General features: G+C 30.8%; 3 protein-coding genes across 6 annotated transcripts; 1 reads left to right on the top strand and 2 right to left on the bottom strand.

Moving 5' to 3' along the window:
* The first annotated feature begins 412 nt into the window (after positions 1–412).
* Positions 413–8,300, top strand: LOC125077127 (ankyrin-3-like). 3 transcript variants are annotated; one of them, XM_047688941.1, is made up of 10 exons: positions 418–495; positions 725–927; positions 1,011–1,497; positions 1,569–1,726; positions 1,811–1,986; positions 2,627–2,777; positions 5,179–5,303; positions 5,390–5,519; positions 5,786–5,969; positions 7,492–8,300. In XM_047688941.1, exons 2-10 carry the CDS (start codon positions 846–848, stop codon positions 7,847–7,849), a joined length of 1,851 nt encoding a protein of 616 aa, XP_047544897.1. In that variant the 5' UTR covers positions 418–495; positions 725–845; the 3' UTR covers positions 7,850–8,300. The 3 variants fall into 3 exon arrangements, with proteins under 3 accessions (XP_047544896.1, XP_047544898.1, XP_047544897.1); XM_047688940.1 differs by having other exon boundaries at positions 413–927; XM_047688942.1 differs by having other exon boundaries at positions 413–927; positions 7,503–7,668.
* Positions 8,300–10,241, bottom strand: LOC125077128 (ankyrin repeat domain-containing protein 39). Of its 2 annotated transcripts, none has more exons than XM_047688943.1 (3): positions 9,981–10,241; positions 9,657–9,878; positions 8,300–9,328 (listed from the first exon to the last, which is right to left on the bottom strand). In XM_047688943.1, exons 1-3 carry the CDS (start codon positions 10,090–10,092, stop codon positions 9,144–9,146), a joined length of 519 nt encoding a protein of 172 aa, XP_047544899.1. In that variant the 5' UTR covers positions 10,093–10,241; the 3' UTR covers positions 8,300–9,143. The 2 variants fall into 2 exon arrangements, with proteins under 2 accessions (XP_047544899.1, XP_047544900.1); XM_047688944.1 differs by having other exon boundaries at positions 9,657–9,869.
* A 149-nt stretch (positions 10,242–10,390) lies between these two features.
* On the bottom strand, positions 10,391–11,349 carry LOC125077129. The gene is made up of 3 exons (XM_047688945.1): positions 11,101–11,349; positions 10,815–10,918; positions 10,391–10,714 (listed from the first exon to the last, which is right to left on the bottom strand). Exons 1-3 carry the CDS (start codon positions 11,180–11,182, stop codon positions 10,526–10,528), a joined length of 375 nt encoding a protein of 124 aa, XP_047544901.1. The 5' UTR covers positions 11,183–11,349; the 3' UTR covers positions 10,391–10,525.
* Positions 11,350–26,388: the final 15,039 nt, after the last annotated feature.

Here is a 26,388-nt window from a genome sequence, read left to right as displayed (position 1 = left end):
CGACAGATTAGCTGCAGCTTCACAGATGTTGATTTTATTTTAAACTGTGGTTAATATTGTACTATAGCATATAAAACGTTATTGTATAACAAAACTTTTTAAGCTTTTTCAAATTGATAATGGCAGTGCTATTAATATAATACGGTGTTCGTATGCTTTAATATTTTGATAAATTATTAAAAGTTACATGAGAAAAGATGGACTATTCCTTACCATATTATTACAGTTTTTTACTGTATTTCTAAATTTACAACAGGTAGATCGAGCAGAATTGCTTTGTGTTTATAATCGCAAATTACACTGTTCAAATATGATTTATTAATAATTTTGCTTTGCCTTTGTCAGTGTCAAAAAACATAGACTACATCCTTTTTTATGTCAATGTCAAACAACAAATATCCAATATCCATAACAAATACAAAAAGTCGTCTAAGGCTTTCAGTTCTCAATTCTCATTTAACCAGATTTTGGATGTGGATTCTACTCTAGTTTCTAGTAAATATTCTAGAAATTATATTTCTAGATCTGTGTATGAAATAATAATACAAATTAAAATGTATTAATGTTAAAATTCATGTTACAATATCTAATTGGTATAATAAATGGATACAAGTTTCATATAATTTTGTTAAAAATAATACCAATCAAATTTTCTACATATCTCTATTCCCAAGTATAAATATAATTTAAGATAACATTGATGTGTAGTAATTATTTGATTAAGATCACTGTTCAACCTTCGTAAATTTAAACAAACAAAGTATGATTATAATCTCTTACTAAAATGTGAAATACCAGTAAAAATAAATTCTAATACGATAAACGATATCTTTTACTGTGTAAAAATGGATACGCCATTAGAAGATATATTATATGAATCAGTTCTAATACGAGATCAACGTTCTATATTAAATTTATTATCACAAGGTATTTCGAAATATCCCATTATTTAAAAAAAATATGTTTATTACACTTCTACCAATAATAAAGTTGGTAATTTTTACACATAGGTGCTAATCCAAATAAAGTAACAAGTCATGGAAAAACATGCCTGGGAGAAGCTGCATATATTGGCAACATGAGGATTGTAAAAATATTGATTGATGCCTGGAAATCCAGTTGTGTACCAAATAAATCTGAAATTCATTCTAAGAAGAAAAATTATAACTTACACAAGAGAAAGCTTCAGAGTGTAGGTCATCAAGATGCAACAATTGTTAAGTGTAAAAATGTTAATGACAAAACATTTAAAGGTGAAACTTCAAATGAAAATATGTCATCATTACAAGAAAGCCATCAATCTGAACATAATCAGGGCTATTTCGTTTTTATACATAATGAAAGTTCCAGCAGTGATGAGGGTAAAAAGTCTACAAAGTCACCCATCAGCCCTACTGCCTCAGTTTCAACCCTTCAACCTGAATTAGAGTGGGACGAAGAAATAGTTAATGTTGCACCTACTACTAGTGAAGATGAAACTTGGTCCTCTATGTACAAGTGAGTGCAGTTGTTATAATAGTATTATAAATTTATTTGAATTATTAAATTCATAAAAATCATGTACGCAGATGGTATGCTGACATATTGGAAAGTACAGGTTCAGCTATTGCCTCCGCTACAGTAGTTTCAAATGGAATTGATCAGCATGATGCTTTTATGAGGACGGCTTTGCATTATGCTGCTGAGCAGGGCTATGGAGGAATTATTAAATTAATATTAGAAGCTGGTATGTTAGTGGTTCTCCTTGTGTCATGTTTAAATTTACAACATTGCTGAAATATACTTTTTAAAAATTTACTACTATTTTAAGGTGGTAAAATAGATGTAGCTTCTGGTGATGGACTAACATCTTTACATATTGCTGTAATGAGGAATCATAAAGATATAGTGGTACAACTTTTGGCAGCTGGTAGTCATGTTAATTATAAAAGTCATGAAAAAACAACACCTCTACATTTTGCAGCAGCCAGAGGGAATTTGGAATTGGTAAGATTTGTGATGTTTTTTGTAAGGCTTGTGATGTTATACTTTAAACATTTTAGTTCAATTATTTTATTTTTAATGTTTAAATGAGCCTGAACCTGATGGGAAGCTATCCCATATAGACATTGGCAATTTAAAACAATTTACTTCTCTTATATTATAAATGCCCATCTGCCACCATATCGCAATACAAATCAAACAGCAATATCTGATATTCCTGGGGCCTGCAAAAAGCCCTAGTAATGGTATAAAACAAAGTCGCTTACCGCTGTCTGTCCCTGTGTATGCATTTGATTTTTAAAATTACGGATTTCACAACGGATTTTGATGCGGTTTCTTTTTTAAACATAGATTGATTCATGATGAAGAGGGTGTTATATGTATAATATATGCACAATATAGGAGAGAAACACTAATAATTTTAAAGGCTTCTAAAGTGATGTCGTAAATAAACGCAAATTATTTTGCGCTAACATTGCAAACGCTGGCTGAACCCTACGAAATAGATAAAAATTATCTAGTACAGTATTGTAAGCCTTAAAATGGTCTTCAAAAAAAGTCCACGATGGTATATGTATATTTCCCTGCGTCGCTAGTTTAATTATAAAGCTTACTTTTATTTATTTAGACTTTATATTTAAAGGTTAAGATTCTAGTCAGTAATGGTGCTTACTTAGAGGCACGGGATACAAGTGAACGTACACCCTTATATTATGCAGCTGGAAGAGGTCATTTGGATATTGTCAAGTTTTTTATAACTCACGGGGCAAATGTCAACGGAGAGGAAATCCACGGTAATATTAATTTAAATACACACATCAACACTGTCTAGGGATATTGTGAATTTACTCAATTATTTTAAAATTTATTAAAGATAACATGCAACATGTTTATATTTTTATAAAGCCCATTTATCTGACTATACTCCCGAATAAAAAAAAGCCTTATTATTTTGCGTAAACAATTTTATACTTAAATAAAGAAAAAACGTAAAATAATGGTAAAACTAACAATTAATGTTTGACTCAAGAAAATGTGAAAAATATAGAAAAGTTATTGTTTTTAACAGTTATATGAAAAATCAGTAGTCTGTAAAACCACTTAGGCATTTATAACGGTCCTGCAACGATTTTTCATACTTTGGATTAAGTTATCCAAGTCTTGCTGCGGTATATTGTCCCAGGTCCGACTAAGATGCAAAAAAAGTTGCTCTTCCGTCGCAATATTTGCAGAGAAAATTCTCAAAGCCCTTCTTTGGAGCATGTCCCACGCGTGCTCTATGGGGTTTAGATCAGGTGATTGAGCGGGCCAGCATAAGACCGATACGTCTTGTTCCTGCAACCATATCGTCATCACTCTCGCTGTGTGCGGACGGGCGTTATCGTGCATGAGCGTGAATTCTTGACCCATTTGTAGTCTATGGGAGTAAATTATCAGCACTAGCACCTCGTTACGGTATTTTTCAGCCGCCATGGTGTTTCTGATCCAAACTAGGTCTGTTCTTCCACCAAGACAAATCCCCGCCCAAACCATAATTGTTCCGCCGTGGTATGGACTGGACTTCCTGAAGATGTTGCAGACGGCTATCACGACCAGGGACTCGCCAAACACGTACTCTACGTGTATCAGGATGGAAACCGAACCGGGACTCATCGGTAAACAGCACTACAGACCACTGGTTGTCTTCCCAGAGCAAATGTACACGAGTCCACTCCAGTCGTCGCCCACGATTTCCTCGACGTAGTGCTGGAGTACGAAGCGGTCTGCGAGCATGAAGGTTAGCTTCATGCAGCCTTCTCCTTACAGTTTGGTCACTCACAAGCAACTGGTCCTCTGACTGGAGCCTCTGAACCAACTGCAATGCCGTAACATTTGGTTCTCTTTTCGCGGAAACTTGCAAATATAGGTCTTGACGTTGAGTGGTTATGCGCTTCCTACCTGGATGTCTTTCAGCCACTTCACCGATAGCACGGTAGCGTGACCATAACCTAAATATAACGTTTTGTCTTGTTCCAATCACCTCAGCAATACTCCGTTGAGTAGCCCCAGCTTGAAGCATGCCTACTGCCCTTAACATTTCTTCTCTCGTTAAATGGCGCCGCTGCATGATGCACACAATAAGTTTAACTCGAAATTAATCGATAACTTGTTATAAAACTTAAATTTGACACAAAAAAATATCTCAATATTACGGTAGGTAAAAGAAACTTTCGGATTTCACTATCATTATGCCGCGTAAATATTTTGTTTTTATTTATTTTTTTCAAATTCAACTTTAGAATCGTCCAAAAAGGTTTACAAGGTAGTCCTTCATTAAAAGATTTTAAAACTGACCAGGATTTTTTGTGTTTAAGAATTTTATACAAAATATCCCTAGACGGTGTTGATGTGTATATTAAAACTTTCTATTCTATTTTTTTTTACAGTTTTCAATAATATACATATTTAACATTGTACTTCTATGTTCCATACAAATGCTATACTTCCAGAACCGGCCAATTATATTGTATGATAATGTTAAGCCATAAACCTCCTCTGAAATACGATGAATATAATGGTACAAATTTCGTGTCAAAATATTTAGATTTTACGCAATGTGCATTCAAAAAATCAGTGATCTATTTATAAGTAGATTGCTGTTTGTGTGTGTTTGATTGAATGGGCTAATCTTAGGATTTATTACTCTGTTTTGTTAAATAAAATTATTATTAAAATATATTCACATTAGACAGCCTATCTCAAATATTGAGCAATGACTCAAATCGTTGACTTGAAGTTGGCTGAAGCACTAACGTTTAACCTCACAGAGAATTTATTTATAAAATGATGATGAGTGTTAATTAACTAAATTGTGACTAATAGTAATAAAGTGTCAATTATTGTAATCAGTATATATATTAAGTTTATTATTTTTTAGTTTATATGGATATATGGAAGTGTATATGGATTATATGTGCCACAGATTACATTAAAGGCACGTGACGTCACCGTCATATTGTCTAAGTAGCGTTTTCGGGCGCTATTTAAATATTGAATTTTTAATTTGATATTTTTCAGCAAATATGTATACTAGAATTAAAAAACACAACTTTCACCCTGTAAAAGTTCCTTAACCTCTACTTAATAGTAAAAAGTGTATTTTAAAAACCACTCAAGTAGCCTATTGTAATAGTTATGAATGTAATATTTTTTCAGGTTACACGCCACTATGTCAGGCAGTGTGGCACAGGCATACTAAAATTGTTGATATTCTCCTAGCCAGTGGAGCTAGGATAACACATTCACACAAACTTTTACACAATGCAATTTTCCATCATCAGGTAAACCTTTAAAATATTTCATGCCCAATTCATGTAACATGATTAAATCAGATTGCAGTGAATAAAATTAAATCTTGCTATTTTAGGAAGAGATTGTCAAAATGCTTGCAAATATGGGAGTTGGTATTAACTTGCACAATGATAATGGAGACACTCCATTGTTATTATCAGCTAGATTATCACAGCCTGCCATTGCTCTAATCCTATTACAAAAAGGTAAATACAATTATATGAAGTGCTGTTTTGAATTGCACGTGTAGGTTTAGCTTATAGCTTTATGTTTATCATATTAAGTAATCAATTTCTATTTTTTAAATTTAGTTTTTTAATGTATCATATGAAATTGATTAGTATAATATTTTCTCTAAAATAGGCAAAGTAATAAATATCTATGTATATTTATAATATAAGCGAATACCTTGCCAAATGAATGATTATTTCGCCTAAATTTGTATTAAATATTGAAAATTTTAAAATTTCAGGTGCAAATGCTAATTCGTGCAACAGTATAACCTGGGCCAATGCACTACATATCGCTGTGGAAAGTGTTGACTATTACACGGACTTTGAAGATCTACTTATTAGTTTGATGGATCATAATATTGATTTAAATTATACTGCACTTACAGGAGATACAGCTCTTAATAGAGCTTTGCTTCTTCACAGGTAAGTCTAGTCTAAATCTAAAGCAATTTTTTTTAAATATAAATTCTGATTATAATACATAAGCTGACAATACTTTAGTGTAGCTCGAAGCATCTGCCTTTTTTGAATAATTTTCGTTTAAATATTAAAGTAGACATAATGCTCTAACATTAGCACTCACACTCAGGCTTGCTACCAATTGACAATAGAATACAAAAACCACCATTTACTAAAAAGAGGCCTTCCCAAAGACTGCCATACTTATCTTTTGGATAGGAGCTAAAACAAAGGATGAACCTCTGAGAAACCTATAGTTCTCACAATTCATAACAACTATATTCAAGCTCCTAGAGAATTTTTAGTCTTATTTCCTTCTGCATAGTGTTCAAATCAGATATGTTCGCCCTACACAAAGCAGTGGATATGGCAAACATCAGCAGGAAACAAATATTTAACATATTAAGTGATTCAATATTTTCGCTCGAAATCCTAAAGACATCAATTCTATAACAAAGATCATCAAACAAAGCATCAGAAAGATTAGAGGTCAGTTTTCGGCTTAAGAGCACACGCTGGAACGGTACTCAATTAAAGAGCAGACAAGCTTGCAAAACAAGCTCTATCCCAATATTCTAGTAAAAATGAGATTCGCTAGGAGTCTCTTCGGACATGGCAGTGCAGATACAAAACCAGAGTACGAGCATAGTGCAACCAATGAAGTGTACAACTATTCCAACAGTCACACTTACAGATAATGGAAGCATAGCCGAATAATAATAATAAGCGAATGTGACCAAACTATCTCTGAATCAACTTTGTATCTAATAATAATCCTAATCTGTTCGCGTTTTATATTATATCGCGCACAGAAAATAACATTCGGTCACTACTTCCATCCATTGCTACAAAGCTGGGAAAATGTACACAAGAAAAAGGTACATATCTTCCCAAAAAAAAAAGTTCACACCAAACCACAGCAACATCCCTCAAAAACCCAGCCAGGCATACAAATACACTGCTCCTCAGAACTCAATCGATAAATTGGACAGCGGTATCTAAGAAGATCTCAGGCCTTTATAAAAGAAAATGTATTTCCATTTACACCAACTACGAACACCTACGCTATGGTAGATGTTCGTAGTTGGTGTTTCTGCAACACCAGCGGAATAAATATACCTACAGTAACACAAGAACAAGCCTAAATGCACATAGCCCGACGCGCTAGGCGATTTTCTGGTTGGATTGAGAAGCCATCTACATTGCATGCGCCATCAAATAGTCCTCTTAATAGACAGAAACGCAAAAACGTATTAGCTTGCACAGGCATGTCTACTATTCATAAAAGTAGCAGAAGTAAATCCCATCCCCCAATCACTCCCAAGGATAATCAGGGTGGCTATAATATTTGAGTTCGCCACATTCCCGCGTGGAGGATGAGGGGGAAGGCGCGCTTTCCATGAATATTCAGCCGCCTTACGTAGAATAAAAAGTCGTTTTATTTTAGTTTAGGTCGGACTTGTTTAAATTAATCTTTTTTTTTCAGGGATTGTGCAGCTTCTTTATTAATACGTCATGGTGCTGACGTAAACGCATGTGACTTACGTATATGTGGCTTAGATAATTTATCGATAGCTAGTAGAAGACGAACATCAAAAATCGCGAATCTGCTTATAAAAGCAGGGCATCATATTCCTGTGTCAGATCCAAATTCTCCAATACCAACCCCAAATACTACATTAAATTGGTTGTATTATATGTGCAGGGAGCCACTCAGTTTATTGGACATTTGTAGGATAAGAATAAGGAATTGTTGTGAGAATATGCCTATGCATCGTTATATCAATTCATTATATTTACCTAACAGTTTAAAAAGATTTCTTATGTTAGAAGGTGAAGATTAATTTAGTATTATTTAAATAATAGAACAATATAAATTATACATTTGCAAATGTATGTTTGACTAGAATACTTGTCTATTTATCTAAATGGTTTTTGATTGTTTTTACTAACAGTCGTGTATTATCTGAAATTAGGTTTGTAGTGCCTAGTCAAATTTATTAGACCAATGTCTATATACCAAATATAGCATATAATAGAAGACTATATTAAATATTCAACTAAATAATTCTAATTTTTTAATGTACTGAATATTTATTAACAAAATTAATAAATATGCAATACATTATAAAGTGATACTTTGTAATTATCACTATTATATAATTCTCTTATTCTATTACATTGTATACATTCCACACTTGATATGAAGAAATAAAATAAAAGGTTATTTTCTTTTTTATTTTTTAATTAAGATCAAATATCTAGATATACAAAGGTGTACAGTAGTGAAAATATAAACATTTTTTATTAAGGAAACTACGTCTAGTGATATAATATAGTAAATTATGATTTTTTCTAGATGAAATGTTTTTTTTTTAAATACATTATCTCGAATAAATTGTCTACGAAAGATAGGTTTTGATCTCAGATTATTTGTTTATAATGGTAAGAATATCCTATATGCATTCAATAATAACTAAATGTTGTAATAAATACTGTAAATACTATAAATGTGTAGTCATTCATAAAAATCCTTTAAGAATACATAATAAATTAGAAGATCTATTTGTTGTGTGTATTAGTATCATCAAATATCCTTAAAAAGAAAAACAGGACTTTTTAATTAATATGAAACAGTCACTTTGTAATATTCATAATATATGCGATTTTAAATGCCTACTCATTTGATAAATTTATCAAATTAATAAGGAAATAGTTTAATATAAAGCTAACCAATATATTAGGATTACATACTTTTTAAAATATTAAAAATATCACTTAGTCGATTTCAATTCAATTTGTACAGAATGTTTATAAAACAAGACACTCCTTACACAATATATTGCTGTTTAAAAAATTATTAGTATGTTTCATTTACAAAATATAAAGTAATTTAATGTCATACCAAGACTTAAAGTAAATATTGCTTTTCAAGTTTTTATATTTTTAAACTTGTTTTAAAAAGTAAATTAATTTGACATTTCTATTTATTTATCTATAGTTCGTACAAATTGGATTGAACAAAAGAAATACACTTAGACATATGCATATTTAAAAAAATAGATGATTCGAAATTGTTTTAAGTTAACATGTAATATTATGAATGATAAAGGGTCATATCAAATAATTTTGTTTCAATTAAACGGCCAAGTTATCCTTATTATCCTTCATGTCTCTTAATTTAGGACAAGCATTAAGTAAAATATTCACTATATTAGGATTTTGATTTTCTGCCGCTTTATGGAGTGGTGTTTTACCATCTGCATCTTGAATGTCTAGCTGTGCTCCACTCTTAATAAGGAGAACTACTGTATTCTCTTTCCCTAAAATCATATTTAATTATTATTCACATATTAAGATATTTACTACAATACAGTAGCATTATAAGTATTTGTATTGAAAGATTTGTAATCAGTTAAGCTTACAATGTTGATTTAATTGATAAGAGGGCTTTAAAACAGTTGATTTTAACTATTCATGTTATAATCATTCAACTATGTATTTAATTTAAAGAAAATAATAGTTTGCATCTCTTGCTGGTTATTTTGACTAGAATCTAGATTTTTAATTTTTGATTTCCAGTAAATAAAATAAATCAAAAATAATTGTAAGATTTTTGAATAAAACTATATTATGATTTTATTTATGTACCTGCTGCAGCTGCTCTGTGTAGAGCTGTAGCTTTGCCACTCCTAGTCGAAGCATTGATTTGTGCTCCATATTGTAGAAGTATACTACATATATTATCATGTCCATTACGTGCAGCATAATGTAGTGCAGTATAACCAGAATTGTCAACACTGTTTACAAGTTCCAAAATATTGTTTGTTTTGTCAATCAACAATTGCACTCTATCAGTGTCTCCTGAAAAGGCTATAAATTTTGTATTGTTATTATAATGTCTGAAGAGTATTTTATGTTGCATTTTTTTAATGATTCATTGTAACAATTTTTATTTAGAAGTTTTAAATTTACCTGCATTCCATATTCCCCTTTCCCAATCCATTTCTGAAAGTGTCTGGTGCACAGATGCATTTGGGGTAGATATATTGCAATTTGAATGAGTACAACCACTTTTATGATCCATAGCTTACTTAAACTATAAATAAAACATCAACGATATATAGATTTCCTTAGTGACATTTAAATAAAAAAAGCAAAATTAAATATCTCTTTGAAGAGTCCAAGTGATCTCAGCTTCCCCAGTACTACATACAACTTTATATCCCAATTGACACAAAGCATTTATGGCTTGTAGTACATTTGCTTTTATCATGACTCCATTAACAACATTAGAACCAGAACCAGGAAATTTTTTAATAATGGCTTTTATCTCTTCGTTACCTAAACCAAACACCGAGCAATCACTAGCATGGAGAGAACCTTTGATGGCTATATAAATAACACCATCTTCTGCTATTGGAACGCTTGCCAAGTTACAGGCCGAAACATTTTGGCTGCCCTTTGTTTCCATTTTTTACAATGTGTGCAAATAAAAAAATCTTTATGATATGATATGCTTAAACCTCGTCGTCCTTATTAGAATGCTGGAAGTGCATAGCTTCTTTACTGAAGTTAGTTATGTTATCTTGTTCAACAATTATTGAAGGTTCAGGTTCAGAGAATTCTTTTCTCATAGTCCACATATACTCATTGTAATCTTGTTTAACAGCAGTTGAACTTGAAGCAACAACTTTGTAACCCAAAACCTGAAACAATCATTGATATTATCTTATTTATACTTAATACAGTTGTTATCATATGACGCAGCATGCTATCATTTATCTCATTTTAGATAGAATTAGTTACCTCTAGAGCACTGAGAATTACACAAGGATGTTGCAGATAAACAATCGTAGAATCATCACAATAGCCACCACATGCAAATCGTTTTAGTTGTTCAATATCTCCCGCTACATTAATGTAATAAAATATATTTAGTAGTAATAAAACGTATATTGTTATGGTTGTATAAGTTTTTATTACCTAAAAATGGGATTGCACATACGTATTCGTAGATATGATAATTTGAAGGTAAGTTAATTTGATTAATTAGACACTTCCCATTTTTAGATAAACTGTCATGTTAAACTACCTTTTAAGCCGGACACCAATACACGCCAAGGATTTTTGTGCCCATACGATGCAAGATTACCTCTGATCAAAATGTAGGGCATTGATTACAGATAATTTATTCTTAGTTGTTTAATTTAAAGGTTATGCTTATAGTGAAGTCACAAAACTTTATCAAATTACTTACGTTACGTCTTAATAAAACTAGTTTACACTTTTGTTTTCGTCGCAACATAAAGTACCTAATACCTATGTAATGTAGTTTATCTACCTATATCGTCAAACTTCAAAGTCAAATTGATTATTATATTATACTAATAAAGGAGTTCCTACACATTTCTTCCTTATCTTTTATTTTGCTTGATTTCGAAAGCCAAACCGATTAATATATTCAAAATTTCTGCTGACTATTTTTATGAGTGAAATTGTGGAAGGCGGTCAATTATAAAAGCAAAAATTCGGTAGTACTAGTAGGCCATCAGAAACCGACCGGCTGTGCTTTTATATTATGTTATATTTAAAAAAAAATGTATATGCCTAAGCCTTTTACATGATTTTAATTTAATTGATATTTTGTTTTAGAAGTTGACAACCTTGTAGGCTGCATCAATGGTAATATGTGAATGCGGTTCGCGCGAAAATTTAAAATGTGTACATAACCAATCTAATGTGTGAAAATGTAAATATGATGTTGTTCTCCTAACCAATTTCTAGATGTGGCTAATTATATACAGACACTGTGGACCTGAGTTCAAATTCCGAAACATGCCGATAAAATATTATATCTACTTATAATATAGAATGGATGTTTTTTTTTTGTTTTTGATGTCTTAACAAGACATAATCTTCTGTAACATACACGAGGTACAAGTCGGACAAATACAAAAGACGAGACGTGAAAATTGAGACCGCTCAGCGATTACAAAACAAAATTATGTTTTTTATAATGAATATATGTATAAATAATATATTTATCAAATAGTTTTTTATTTCTTTTTGCAGAATACAAGGAAATTCCTCTAATTATTTACCTAGTTCACATTTGTGAACTGTAAATCTGTTCATTTGGATAAATCCTGTCATACAATCAATACAAAAATAATTAGTTCAATTCAATTAGTAGCCTTTGAAATTTGTTATACTTAGGTTACTCGTCTTGAAGTATAGTCTTACATATATGTAAATATTTTACAAGTTCAACAAAACATACATATCTCGTAGTATTTTGTTTACAATTTACTCCTTCTTCGAAATAATATTCGTATGTCTTATAAGGTGTCCGCGTAAATGGCGGTGAAATTTATTTTAGCCCGGAGCGGCAAAATTCCTGTTTGCCCTGCCTCTGGCAAAATCTCACTGGGCTTTCTTAGGAATCGGCTACAAAGATCAGTTATACATGACGTTTTTGAGGTACTTAACAGACCTTCATCATTGTCTTTTAAACTTTCTTTGACACCGACGAGAACATACAGATACCTTTCAGTATAGTTGTTTGGAGTTTATACAGTAAATTTATGTAGCTAACCAGCAACTGCTCGGTCCAACCACCTTTTAAAATGACTAAGTGATATACAACGCTAACAGGATGATTTTTCACAGGCATTTCTTATGAAACGTAGGTGAGCACTAAGAGTTTTTTTGCGTTAAAATTTACTAATTGAGTTAATTTGTATGGAAATTCATCATTTATGTTATAAGAAATATGAAAACCAGTATTAAGACATTTGTTAATTTTTATTTGAAAATTTATCATCTACAAGGTTGAAAGTTTGTGTAGAAGTTCGTCACCTTTGAAAGTTGGAAATATTAATATCACTTTAGATACATCTGTTTATGATTGAAAGACAGCTGTATATAACGGATTGAATATTAATTAAATATTTGGTAGGTTAACTAAGTATAGATCTTCATTTAAATTGTTAAATACATATATATCTATTATTATCGATTATAATGGCCACATACGTGATATGTTACTCGATTAATTCGTTTTAATGACATTTTAACAAACAGAAATAACCAGGAAGTATTTTGATAATAGAAACAAGGGTTATGTACGTAAGAGTTTTATTTTTAATAAAATAACTATTATTATAAGTGAAAACCTCGTAACATTCAGATACTGTTATGCTAACTACCACAATGACTCCGCCTGACACGGATATCGGTATTTAATTTTACGTGAGATAAATGACTACCACAATGATTATTTATATTTTTTGTAATAAAATTATAATAGCCTCTGAAATTATCTGTGTAATTAAACCTTATCGATGAGCACGCTGCACTTCATTTTCGTTAGAAAGTCACTTGGATTATAGTTATTGATCTAAATTCTAAGGCTATAACGTGTTATAACTAGCTTAAATAGAAATCCACACGCTGACCTTTCTTCCTTGTTAATAGATCGATTTATTTGCTTTTTAGTTTTTTACTAGTTTAATCTTTTAATTATAGTATACTCATTAGAGCGTTATTTTATACGGGTCTACCCATGAGTGTTTAATGTTGTTTCATAAGTATTTATTTATATTATTAAATAATAATAACCAATAATCGAAGTGGGTAATTATATTATTTATCAGTTTCTAAATAGAGTTAGAGTAAATATTTTGATAGCAAATAATAAAGTAATATTTTTATTTTGTAAAAACAAAATATCTGAAACTTAATTGCTTTAAAATGATGGAAACGAAATGCTTTAATGATTAAGGGATTTACTGCTGTTACTGTCCACTTATATATTTTGCGAAAAAGTGTTTTTAATGTTTTTTATTTTACTTGATTAAGTAATAAGTAGGTACGTAATGCAACGTCTCGGTTCACACACTTTATGTTCAGTTACTATGTATTCTTCTTTAGTTAATCTTTGGAGTCAAAATAATTTCAGTCAAATTATTCTTCATACACAGATGAGATTTCTTCCAAGCTTGGAAGTAATCTCATATAGAGATAAGATTTTTTTTTTTACAATTTTTTTATGTTAAACATTCCTTAAAATGCATTTCTTATTAATTTTTTTTATAATTTGGTGTATTTATATATAAAAAGTTTAACAAAACAACCATTAAACCTTAATTTCTATTTAAAATGTTATTACTGATTTTCAACTTTACTACTATAGTTTTTTGTATTAAACTTGCGTACCTCGGCCTTCTTAGCCATTGTTTATTTTGTCTTGCAAATATTATAACATCCCACTGAGTTCGTAATTACCACGTCAAAGCAGACGTGTTGTTTTCTCTTTCAAGATACGTTGCCAGATTTAAGATAAATCGCTTTTCATTATGATACGATCCATTTAACTTATTCATCAAGAATAGAAATTTCGTGTTTATATAATATAATAATAATAAGTAAAACACTTAAGCCGTAATCTTATAAGATTATATTTAATGAAAATTACCACTGGCTTGGAAAGTAATTTCTACCAATACATTTATATTACATTAAATTAACAGCCTGTAAAATACCCACTGCTGGGCTAAGCTCTCCTTTCCTTTTGGGGAGAAGGTTTGGACCATATTCCACCACGCTGCTCCAATGCTGGTTGATGGAATACACATGTGGCAGAATTTCTTTGAAATTAGACACATGCAGGTTTCCTCACAGTGTTTTCCTTCGCCGCCGAGCACGAGATGAATTATAAACATAAATTATGTAACTACCAATACAAACTGACAAAAAACTCAGTAGTCACTTTTTTCAAAAATCAGCATGACGTGATAATCAACAAACAATTGAATTTATGTAACCTGTTTGAAAATCAAAGAACAATAACCTCTCTACTAAGAAGCTAATCATTTAAACAATCTTGCACTGTGTAATATATCATATTTTTAATAGTTTTTCAACATTTTTAGATTTATTTATAAATGTATTTTTACATTTATAAATAAACTGCAAGATTTTATTATAGAATCGAATGTCCTCAGTACGGATGTTATTGACTTTGCGAAGTTAAAAACTTGGTGTTACAAGTTTATCTTTACTTCTCGTGTTTATACAGTGTTTGTTAAATGTTTGTTTCTGTCAAAATCATGGCTTTTTATAATAGATACCATTAGTAAAGAGTGATAGTAAATGTTTTTATTTGCCCATGTTATTCTATTGTAGTATTAATATTTAAATAAGTTGTAAAACTTGTTAGATGAATGAAATTATATCATAAAAAAATTATTAGATACATATATTCACAGACACCTTGACTGGATGATATTATATATGTAATATAAGCAAAAGATATTTGAATATTTAACTATCATACAGTCTAAGAAATAATAAATATTACATATATATTACATTCATAAATATTATACGAATAAAATATTTCGAATAAAATTTAATATTGATAGTAACAAATGGCCTATTTTATATAAAATAGAGAAAAGAGTAAATATTTTACTCTTCGATATTTGTCTCCATTGTGTTCATAAATATTTATAGCCAACAACCCTTTTTCAAATATAATTCTACTGATATTCATTTTGAAAACTTGGTTTTACATTAATACTCATTACTTCTTTTGTTTTTTAGCCTGGAAGTTATAGTAAACTAGTTGCCGCCCGCGGCTTCATGTGTCATGTGTTAGGCAAAAAATGTAACCTATATCCTTCCTTAGGTTATGTATATGTAAAGTATAGGAGTATAGATAATATGTATTAATAATACTTACAATAATACTTATTGTCCTTTTTAATTTTTATATCAACTAATAGCCTTATAGGTATCAAAACTATCTTCTCTTATATGGAACTATACTTTATTCCAACCATAAGAGGAGTAAAGCCAAATAAACAACATTTGATAGCAAATTGACGAGATATCATTAGTCGAGAGCTTAATTGATCTATGATTTTCAGTATGGATTTGCGAAAAAATGGCGTTTTGAACATCGACGAAACCGTTATCGGAATTTTGGAAGTAAAATTAAAATGAGAAAATAAGTAGTTACGTGTAACAGCGTTGTATTAGCAGGGCACAATATTAGAGTTATTAGCAAATCGCATGAAACACGTGGATCTAATGGCTGTTTATCTTTTTTTCTACTTCCATTGGAATAGGCTATAGGATGTTATTCTCTCTTGCTTGTAGTTACCCTGACTTTCTCAACCTTCACACCGGAATATAGCAATACTAAGTATTGCTGTTTGGCGGTAAAATATGTATTAATAAGATCACCACCTACAAACGATTACCTAGCAAGTACGCGTGGTACCTACCTACGCGTTTGCACAAATCATAGATTAGGTAATTATAAATTAAACCGTTTGTTACAAAATTAAGAGCCGAGATGGCCCAGTGGTTAGAACGCGTGCATCTTAATCGATGATTTCGGGTTCAAACCCAGGCGGGCACCACTGAAATTTCATGTGCTTAATTTGTGTTTATAATTCATCTCGTGCTCGGCGGTGAAGGAAAACATCGTGAGAAATCCTGCATGTGTCTAATTTCAACGAAATTCTGCCACATGTGTATTCCGCCAACCCGCATTGGAGCAGCGTGGTGGAATATGCTCCAAACCTTCTCCTCAAAAGGGAGAGAAGGCCTTTATCCCAGCAGTGGGACATATACGGGCTGCTAATGCTAAAAAATGTTACAAAATTATAGTAATGTTAAATGTATAATAAAATACCTAAATTCTACTCAACAATTTTTAGATTATTTAATTTAATAATAATTTATTTCGTTCTTTAATTCATTCAGTATATCTTACTTTGTTTTACGGTGCATGCAAACGTGTAATTAAAACCTAGAACGATTGATTATGCCGCTTATGCCTCTTTCAATGTAATCAAATTGGTTTGGATTAATGCAAATACGCGAACACACTACGGCACTAAGCCAAGTAAAAGATGTTAAATTAAAACATTTATAACTTTAGCAATAACTTTCATTTATTTTCCTTAATATAAGCCCAAATGGGCTTTAGTAAAAGTAATGTTCAAAGAAACTGAACGATAAAGATTTTTTTTTTAATAACGCTTAGGAATGTTATTTTAAATAAAGAATATTTTGGTATATATCTATATTAAAAGTTTGTCCTGAAATAGTCAATTTGCTCTTGGAAACTGGGATCTTAAAAGTATAGTCATATTTTAAGCTGTTTTTATGTCCGGCCAGCGATACATTTTATTTCGTATAATATTATTTCTGTTTTAAGCTATTCTGAACTTTTATATTCTTAATTTTTGTTTATAATCTATCTTGTGCTCGGTGATTAAGGAAAACATTGTAAGAACATTAAAGTAAAAATATGAAATCTACCGAATGTGTATCCATAAACCCGATTGAAGCAGCGAGATGGAATAAATTCTAACCTTCTCCGTCTCCTCGCATTTTGATAATATTTTGATAAAATAAATAAATCTATATTAATATTATAAATGTGAAAGAAACTGTTTGTCCGTTGTTCTTTCAGGGCCAAATCACTGAATCGAATTTGATAAAATTTGTCATGAAGCAAGCTTCACTTCCAAGGTTACATATAGGATATAGGCTACATTTTTATGGCAATCAGTTATGGGCATAAAAACGTAGTCTAGCGACTAACCCCTAAAACACGATTGAATCCGCGGGCGAAAACTAGTTTCATGAATATATCAGGTACATACTATATTTACGAGCAAACTAACTTTTCATTGATTGCATGAATGAAATCAAACTATATGGGAAGGAATACTATTGTACTCCGAATATTATATTTGTTCCTATAACAAATGTGTAAAAACAATTATCTTGGTAATGTATTAAAAAATTCTTAGGAACATGTATAATCGTTTTAAAACTGTAATTTTAGCTAACCGTTGGATAGATATTCAATGCTTTCCTTTCATCAGCTCGTTGCTAAAACCATCCGACTGTTATTTTATTACTGTGTTTATGAAAACGGTTTTTTCCTCAGACATTGTGTCCGAAAAATATACGACGTTTAATTTCACCTAAATTGAAAACCCTTGAACAATTATCATGATAACTTGATTTTGTTATATAGTCCCTAGATTTGATATATTGATTTAAATATAATTAAACGGTTATGTCATAAATATTTATTTTAAATTTTATAAAACTTTAAATTGACTGTTTGTTTATAAATAAAATATATTTATAATATATTATATATTTAGGAGATTCCTTTAACTATGCAACTGGCATATGGAATGAATAAAATAAAAAAAATTAAAACAAAAGCGCGCGAAACCGTATCAAGCCGTCATTTCTTTTGCTTTTTAGGCGCGGACAGTAAGGTCAATATTAGCGCGACTTGTAATTTATTAAGTGTTATTTGTGTTTTATTTGGATTTGTAAGCTCAACCGAGTAAGTAATTTACTTCAACATGTATGATTTGGTGATTTATTTATGTTAAGAGAAATTCGAAGTTTGTAAGAAGGGTTGTTAGTAAATTGTTTAAACTAACTTATATTCTTGTCTTTTTTAATCTATTTCACTTCTGTAATCTTAAAATATATTAAGTATAATATTTATAATATATTTTATGAACATTATTCTGTTTTAGGTGTTTGGTATAAAACGGAAGTACAATAGCAGTTTTTGTACGGTCGTACATACGTACGTTCTACGTTCGGCGTCAGGTTCATAATGAATACACGGCGTTAGTTTACACTTTACTCGTATATTTTTGGGCGCAATGAGGCTAATGATTACAAGGAACAGACATAATAGTTTTGCCATTTCATACAATTTAGAAGAAACCGAACAAGTGGTTAACCTGATCAGTTCAAATTTAAATAGATTTGCCTTGCTTTGGCTGATATTATATATTCAAATAATAACTGTTAAAATTACAACACTACATGTACGTATATATATATAGCGTCATTTTAACTTATTTTACATATCTTTTTATGACGGATTTTTTTATGTATTATAATTTTTATCCTAATTTATATAGCTAAGTAGTCTTTTTAGATCGTTGAGAAGCAAGTGATCTCTGAGTCTCCTAGTTACCAAACATAAATTATCCAATAAAAAAAAAAACAATGGCTTGTTCTTATTATTTTCTACCTAACCTTAAATAAGGCGAAGATCGTGTGGACTGTATAACTAAAATATAAAATCTCATTTCTTTTAATGGTAATTCAGACAGAGACACATACAGAGAGCGAGAGATAAATTGTTTTCTGAAAATGTGATACTCATTTAATTTTCTGCGTAGATGGTCTATTAACTTCGAAATTCGATCAGAAGGCCTTATTTATTCATTCATATTATTTTGATAAAAATCTGTATTTAATTAAACACCCGCTCAGCACCTTACTAAGTAAAAAAAACCATTAACATTTTACATAATATAACATTGTTAATGTATAATAGTATGTAGATGTATGGAGAGGTAAGTTCTAATAATTTATTCACACTGAAAGTACTTTTTTAAGAAGAAACTATTTTCACTAAGCAAAGCTCAGATTGTACCGGAGGAAGTTCATGCTATATCTAAAAACCGTTCTAATTACAGTGCGTTTAACGTTTGCAGGGCAATCTGATATTTTCCGAGTCAAGCCATATAATTAAGACTTTCTCGATGTGAAACGAACCCGCTCAGAGGACCTTGTAAAGTCACTCTAGGTTGGAAAGCAAATTAGAATACTCTGAAGTTCCGCCGAAGGCAAAAACGTTTGGTTCTAGAATATAATTATATACGAAGGTTTGAACAGTTTCTTCTATTTGACACCTAGTTAGCTTCTGAATGGTATTTGTCTTGATATTTTGCCTAGGAACCTCGAGTATTGGGCTTTGGGATCGAAATTCCGAAGCCGATTGTTTTTTTGCAGCTTGATTTTCGGTTTGGGTAGTTAAAATAAATTCATTTTTTGAACTTCAATTTTTTTTTCTTAATTTAGCCAGCAATTCAATGTACCTTGCCAATGAATTATATTACACTGCATAATGACCCCGGAGACTGTAGTCATCTAAAATATTACCAGCTTGCAGAGCAATTTTAAAACACTGCAGGATCACAATTCTGTTTTATGTTACATTAACAGACTGTAAATTTCCCACCGCTGGGCTAAGGCCTCCTCCCCCTTTGAGGAGAAGGTTGGGAGCATATTCCACCACGCTACTCCAATGCGGGATGGTGGAATACACATGTGGCAATTTCGTTGAAATTAGATACATGCAGGTTTCCTCACGATGTTTTCCTTCGCCGCCGAGCACGAGATAAATTATAAACACAAATTAAGCACATGAAAATTCAGTGGTACTTCCCTGGGTTTGAACCCGAAATCATCGGTTAAGATGTACGCGTTCTAACCACTGGGCCATCTCGGCTCTCCCGATATGTTATAACCTTTTAATTATTAAATATACTACTTACAACAAATGATATAATGTATAGTATGTACTAAATTGTAATCATAAATGTGCGCAAACTTTCAACACGATCGATTATTTGGAATTTGAAGCAGGAAAAATAAATATGTGATAATCTTTAAACACCTTTATATCGTGATAATTATTAATTGAAAGTTTGAATGTCAAAATACTATTTGCATGGAATGTATATTCCAACAGAAAGAACTTTATAAGCCATATTGAATTAGCAGAGTTGGAAATCTCGGTGTGATAAATTTAAATTGTGTTTTTAATTATTAAGAACATTATTAGTTCTCGACTACTCCTACTTTGTTATACACATTCCGAAAAATGCAATGTATATTAGAATCATGTAGAATTCCACAAAATCTTCCGTATGTACTATAAACGTGTATTGAAACAAACAAAAATGAGTGACTGCTGAAAAAAACTGTTTTCTACAAATTTGCCGTTGTGAGCTATATATAGTCTAGTAACCTATTTAGAAATCCGCATTTGGGTGAAACAGGAATATAATTTAGTTGTAAGATTTGAGCTACATATACACACAATGGTGAAGTTTATACGGTGCTAGTGTTTAAATTGACACTTAATAAGTAAGTGTAATGCTTCTATATTGAATAAAGGAATTTGAGATTGAGTTAAACAAAATATTGTAAATTATACGATTTTTGAAAAAATAAAAGAGACTAGATTTAAATTAATGATTACTGAAGGGAGCAAATGTTTTTATATATTTGTATAAATATAAACAAATCAATGTTACTATATAAATCATTAGTGCGTAGAATAGTGGCAATAATGCATCATATCACTATTGTATCGCAAATAATATTAATCGAGACATTAGGAATTACTTTTCTGAGTACCAAATTCTCGTCATGCTTTATGATATGATTGTGATTATTTAATATATGTTTCTAATCAATATCCAGTACCACTTATTGTATGTAAATACTTTTTTATAATTCTTTATTTAAAAAAAAGCTTGAATTTAGGCTCGGTTTTTATCACAGTACTGTTTGAACAGTAATTGCGAATAACAGTTTTGTAAATCATTGTATTATTTGTATACAGTATCTATGCGAGTTTCTTGTCGTTTCTTCAAGCTAGAGGCTGTTTTCCGAAACGGCATTAGTGTTTAAATATTGACGAGACAAATACGCTTTATTATAAAGTTTACTTAAATAAAATACATTTTAATTGATTTGGTTGGTTTGTACCTTGATGTTTCTATATGAAACCTTCACGTAAGTGTAAAGAAAAAATATTATTTCATATTCAATAGAATGTATTTTAAATGATCCGCGGTATTTTAATTCTCTTACGGTGGATGTTGATTCTATTACTGTTGGTGCGAGTTTGAATTAAATTCCACGGAATTAGGATACAAAAGGATCACTATAATCAAACTCAAACTAATTATCTTCCTAACGAATATTTTGATAACAGAGGGTAATTCGGCGTCGGTAAGAGAGACAAGTACTACTACTATTCATTAATTTAACTTAGAACTGTATGTATTTAGTGCATTTGTACAGATTTAAAAACATTTTTCAGTGAGTGAAAAAAAAAGAGTTTTATTGCGACATGTCTAACTTTTTATAGGCATTCTAACTTTACGAACATTTATATCATTAATCTGCTGTCAGGCTGAGCGGTGGAAACTTTGTAAAAAATATATTTTCGTTAGTTGTCAAATTATTAACGTATTGCTAACTGTATGTTAAGAATCTAATTCATATAAATAAACGTTTCAATTCGTTCATTCTAAATACTTATCGATACATTTAACTTGATTCTCAGATCTATCCTTTATATAGGAAATAATTGTAATAAAATACTTAAATAAAAACCGTACCTTTTTATGAGCAAATATGTTTAGCTCTTCATAAACACGTAGTGGTAATATACTCTTTAGTTTTTGGGCATAAGTGTAATTCAATTTTTGTATTTGTTCAAAAATTACGCTTTATTTGTGACGACAACAACATGTGAATATTTTTAGAAGTATGTACATCTATATATAAAAGTTTTTTTAACAGAAATGTAACACTGACTAGCTATGTTTGATGAAAGGGTCAATTGCTTAAATATACAATAGTAAATTATGTATGTGATACACAACTTTTCATAAGTATGCTACGTCGTACATCCTAGGGCAGTTTATCGAAAATCTATAGCCTTTTCGGTCACAGAGTATAAACGTTGTTAGTTAAAATTGAGCTGAAGACAATGACAGAATTTTAACATGTATTCTTTTATTGATTCACAAACTTAAGGGCAAATTTATTATAATTAGGTTGTTTTAGTTTTTTCCATTATTTTGGTTACAAAGGTATGCTATATTAAACGTAACAAACCTTGCGTAGCCGGAAAGGAAAATAGAATTCTCAGCGGACTCGATAGTCACCACGACAATCAGCAAGTCTACTTCGTTCTCGTCCGTTTCCGCAATAGCACGTGAAAAGACAAATGTTGGGTAGGGTATAGTTAAGTAATTGAAAAAAGCTCTATAAAAGTATTCATTCGTTGGAAGGGGTTCAACAAGCAGAGGACGAAAGGTATTTCGCATGTTTTTAATTTAATCTAGGTAAAAGTTGAAGTCAAACATCGGGAGCGATTTTTTTATTATGTCAGATGCAGCTCTATCAAATATAATCAAGTCATAGTGGACCGATGTAGTGGAATAAGCTGCAAATAATCCCCTTGACAGAATAGGTGATTTTTGCCACCAGCTTTATATAAATTTAGAGCTACTATATTTTCAGTACACACAGCACACTGTACATAAACATAAGAAACATGACACAATGAAACATCTAAAAGATAGCATGCATCTGTCTAGATGATAATTATGATACTTTTCTCTATTTTATTTCATACTTTTATCTCACGTTTCTTATTTAAGAAATCTAAAATATCTAGCTTATATGAGCACGTTCGATAGTAGCGCGAGCTGTTAAAATTGTTTCTTAACTAACATAAACTAGAAGCGCTTCTATTACACGCATACGTTAGGTTATATGAACAAATTTACAATGCGCATTTTTACATTTTTACATACATTAACAGCCTGTAAATTTCCCATTTGCTGGGCTCCTCTCCCTTTGAGGAGAAGGTTTTGGAGCATATTCTACCATGCTGCTCCAATGCGGGTTGGTGGAATACACATGTGTCAAAATTTCGTTGAAATTAGACACATACAGGTTTCCTCACGATGTTTTCCTTCACTGCCGAGCACGAGATGAATTATAAACACAAATTAAGCACATGAAAATTCAGTGTTGCCTGCCTGGCCTTGAACCCGAAATCATCGGTTAAGATGCACGCGTTCTAACCACTGGCTCATCTCGGCTCTCGTATATATATATAATTCGCAATTAGTTTCAATTGGATACAGACGTCATAGATCAAAACACCCACACAAAGACACTATCATCAACTTACCAGAAAAAACTTACTTATTTTTATAAAAATACAGAAAGTATGTACCTAATTATCGGTTAATTGACGATTATAGCCCGGTTCTCCCCATGACTCGAGTATCCCTTATTTTAAGCTACCTAGCTGCGCTTAATAAAATCATTACAACAATTAACAATAACGCTACTAATGTTAATATTATCTTGATATTTTAATACCTTTGATAATTAAATATAACGTGAAATTCTTCATCATTTGGATTTATGCTCGTCTCTCGTTTTCTTGAATTATGTGTTAAGTACACTGTTATTATTAATTCTAGTCTCTAATTAAATTAGTTTGTAATTAATTTCTTAAGGGTTAATTTAATATAATATAGTAAACATCACAGGTTTGATGTTTATGTAACTCGAATCCGGTTAATATAAGAACACATTTCTTAAATTATTGGTTTATTAATTACTGTTCAGCTTTAATACAGAAATTTCGAAATATATTTAATATATTTATTTGGCAGGCGAGTCAATGTAGCGAAGAAGATCGGATACAATTATGAATCACATTATTCAATGATATTGAAAGAAAACCAACCATATTCAGTTCTATGTTAATAATAATTTGTAGGTCGTGTTAAAGTTGGAATTGAGGAATTAAGGGAAACTGTCAAATATTACTATTTTCATTTAAACTGTCTAAATTAATTTAAATGTATGACTAAATAAATGAAGTACATGATTAGATAATTTATTGGGTTAAAATGAAATATAAAGTTTTATAATGCATTTAAACATGCAGTGACACGGTGAAAATTTGGCAGGGTGTAGTTATAGCCAAAATGTATTTCCAAAGAATTGGCTGTATGTCAACTTTTACATAAACTACTGCCGGGACTCTGTGACGTGAGGCCGATACAGTATCATGCCCGAACCCTCGTTTTAGTCTAACTCAAACTTATTCAATATACATCACTATCAAACCTAGTAAACCTTAGGTTGGATAAAATATTTTATTCAAAACGGCGATTCTGTCATAATATATATAGGACCCAACTAGAAAAAAAACTATTTTGCACTAAAACTTATTCAATATATCTGAGGTATACTGGCACTAACTTGTATGTGTGTTTAATACAGGATGTGTCCCATTTTCTCTGACAAGCAGCTTCTGAACGAAAGATTTTTTTAGTATTATTTAGGTACTTGGTGGCAGGGCTTTGTGCTAGCCCGTCTGGGTCATGAGACATTCTTCCATAAAACAGCCATACGTATTGTTGTGTTCTAGTTTGCTGGTTTCTTGAACACTCTCAAATTGTCTATGGGCGGTGGCGACCACTAACCATCAGTTGGCGTATTTACTCGTCTGTTTGTCATAAATAAGGTTTGCAATACTACCTAATTTAAAATCAATGGAATACACAAGCTAACTATTTTATTAGGTGAAGAAATATACCGCTGAGGACAGAATTATCAAATATTGTTGTAGGATAAGGGACAGTTACATCAATAATTAATAAATTAAAAAAAAAAACAGTTGATATATTTCAAAAATATATCTAGTCATTGATGAAATAAAGAAATGAAATAGAGAAAAACAAACTTCAGTAGATTTGTTACAGAACTTGTGATTCTTTTATTAGACAAAATATCACAATAATTTAACCTTTAAAACTTGGTCAAAACTTCTTAGAAAAAGTTATATTTAAAAATTAAAAATGTTAATTTTTTTAAATCTGAAACTAGTCAATCTCACAGCGACGGGTATTACTAATCACTCTATTGAAGGTAATATTTGATTACTTACGGATTAAATAGATTGTGCTGGCATAACACTGTGCTAGGTACATTTAATTAGCATACTTATGGCAATGAAGTAATTCATATACAGTAAAGAAAATCTAATAAAGATTACCCGAATTACAACGGATTAATTAAAGCTGAGTGGAGGACCAAGACTTAGAAAGTCTTTCAATTAAAAAGTCATTATTTTCCTCAGCGGGGATTTTGCTAAGTCAAATGAATATACTTATTGTTAGATATCTAAGCGTAATATATTTTTACGGAAAATTGGCGAAAACAAAAGTGGATAAACTAAACCCGGAAAGTTTGTTCTCATTAAAAGTAAATTTGACTTAGAATAACTTAAACCAAGAAGAAATTACATTTACAGAACCAGTCACTCTTGTATATTAAGATTTATTACATTTTAATTTGTACATATTTAAGGACTTAATTTTAATAATTCTTATGTAAATAAATGTTTAACTATAGTTACTGGTTTTAATTTTAATTTTTTTTTTTTTACATTTCTTAAAGTTCGGTAACGGTAACCGGGCAAGCCCCAGATGTGTTGCAGATGTCCATGGGCGGTGGTAGTCACTTTTCATCGGGTAAACCTTCTCTCCGTTTGCCTATACCATAAAAAAACCTAGCTGCTAACCATAAAGTCATTAATAAAAGTTGTTAATATCATTATGAAGATAAAAAGAGAAAATAAATGTTATACAAAATGTATAATATCTTTAAAATAATATACATACCATTACATTGT

Source organism: Vanessa atalanta, chromosome 3 (assembly GCF_905147765.1).
Source record: "Vanessa atalanta chromosome 3, ilVanAtal1.2, whole genome shotgun sequence".
Classification (NCBI taxonomy): domain Eukaryota; kingdom Metazoa; phylum Arthropoda; class Insecta; order Lepidoptera; family Nymphalidae; genus Vanessa; species Vanessa atalanta.
Note: the sequence above shows the minus strand (reverse complement) of the source record. Positions and strands in the feature narration are given on the sequence as shown.

Bases quoted from the DNA above. Each gene is read 5' to 3' on its own strand.
- LOC125077128 (XM_047688943.1), bottom strand. From the start codon at position 10,092: ATGGATCATAAAAGTGGTTGTACTCATTCAAATTGCAATATATCTACC. The intron at 9,879-9,980 runs GTAAATTTAAAA...CAAAATTTATAG, and splicing joins AAGGGGAATATGGAATGCAG to CCTTTTCAGGAGACACTGAT. The intron at 9,329-9,656 runs GTACATAAATAA...ATATGATTTTAG, and splicing joins ACACAGAGCAGCTGCAGCAG to GGAAAGAGAATACAGTAGTT.
- LOC125077129 (XM_047688945.1), bottom strand. From the start codon at position 11,182: ATGCCCTACATTTTGATCAGAGGTAATCTTGCATCGTATGGGCACAAA. The intron at 10,919-11,100 runs GTAGTTTAACAT...ACATTAATGTAG, and splicing joins ATTGGTGTCCGGCTTAAAAG to CGGGAGATATTGAACAACTA. The intron at 10,715-10,814 runs GTAACTAATTCT...TGATTGTTTCAG, and splicing joins TAATTCTCAGTGCTCTAGAG to GTTTTGGGTTACAAAGTTGT.
- LOC125077127 (XM_047688940.1), top strand. From the start codon at position 846: ATGGATACGCCATTAGAAGATATATTATATGAATCAGTTCTAATACGA. The intron at 1,987-2,626 runs GTAAGATTTGTG...TTATATTTAAAG, and splicing joins CCAGAGGGAATTTGGAATTG to GTTAAGATTCTAGTCAGTAA. The intron at 5,304-5,389 runs GTAAACCTTTAA...TTGCTATTTTAG, and splicing joins ATGCAATTTTCCATCATCAG to GAAGAGATTGTCAAAATGCT.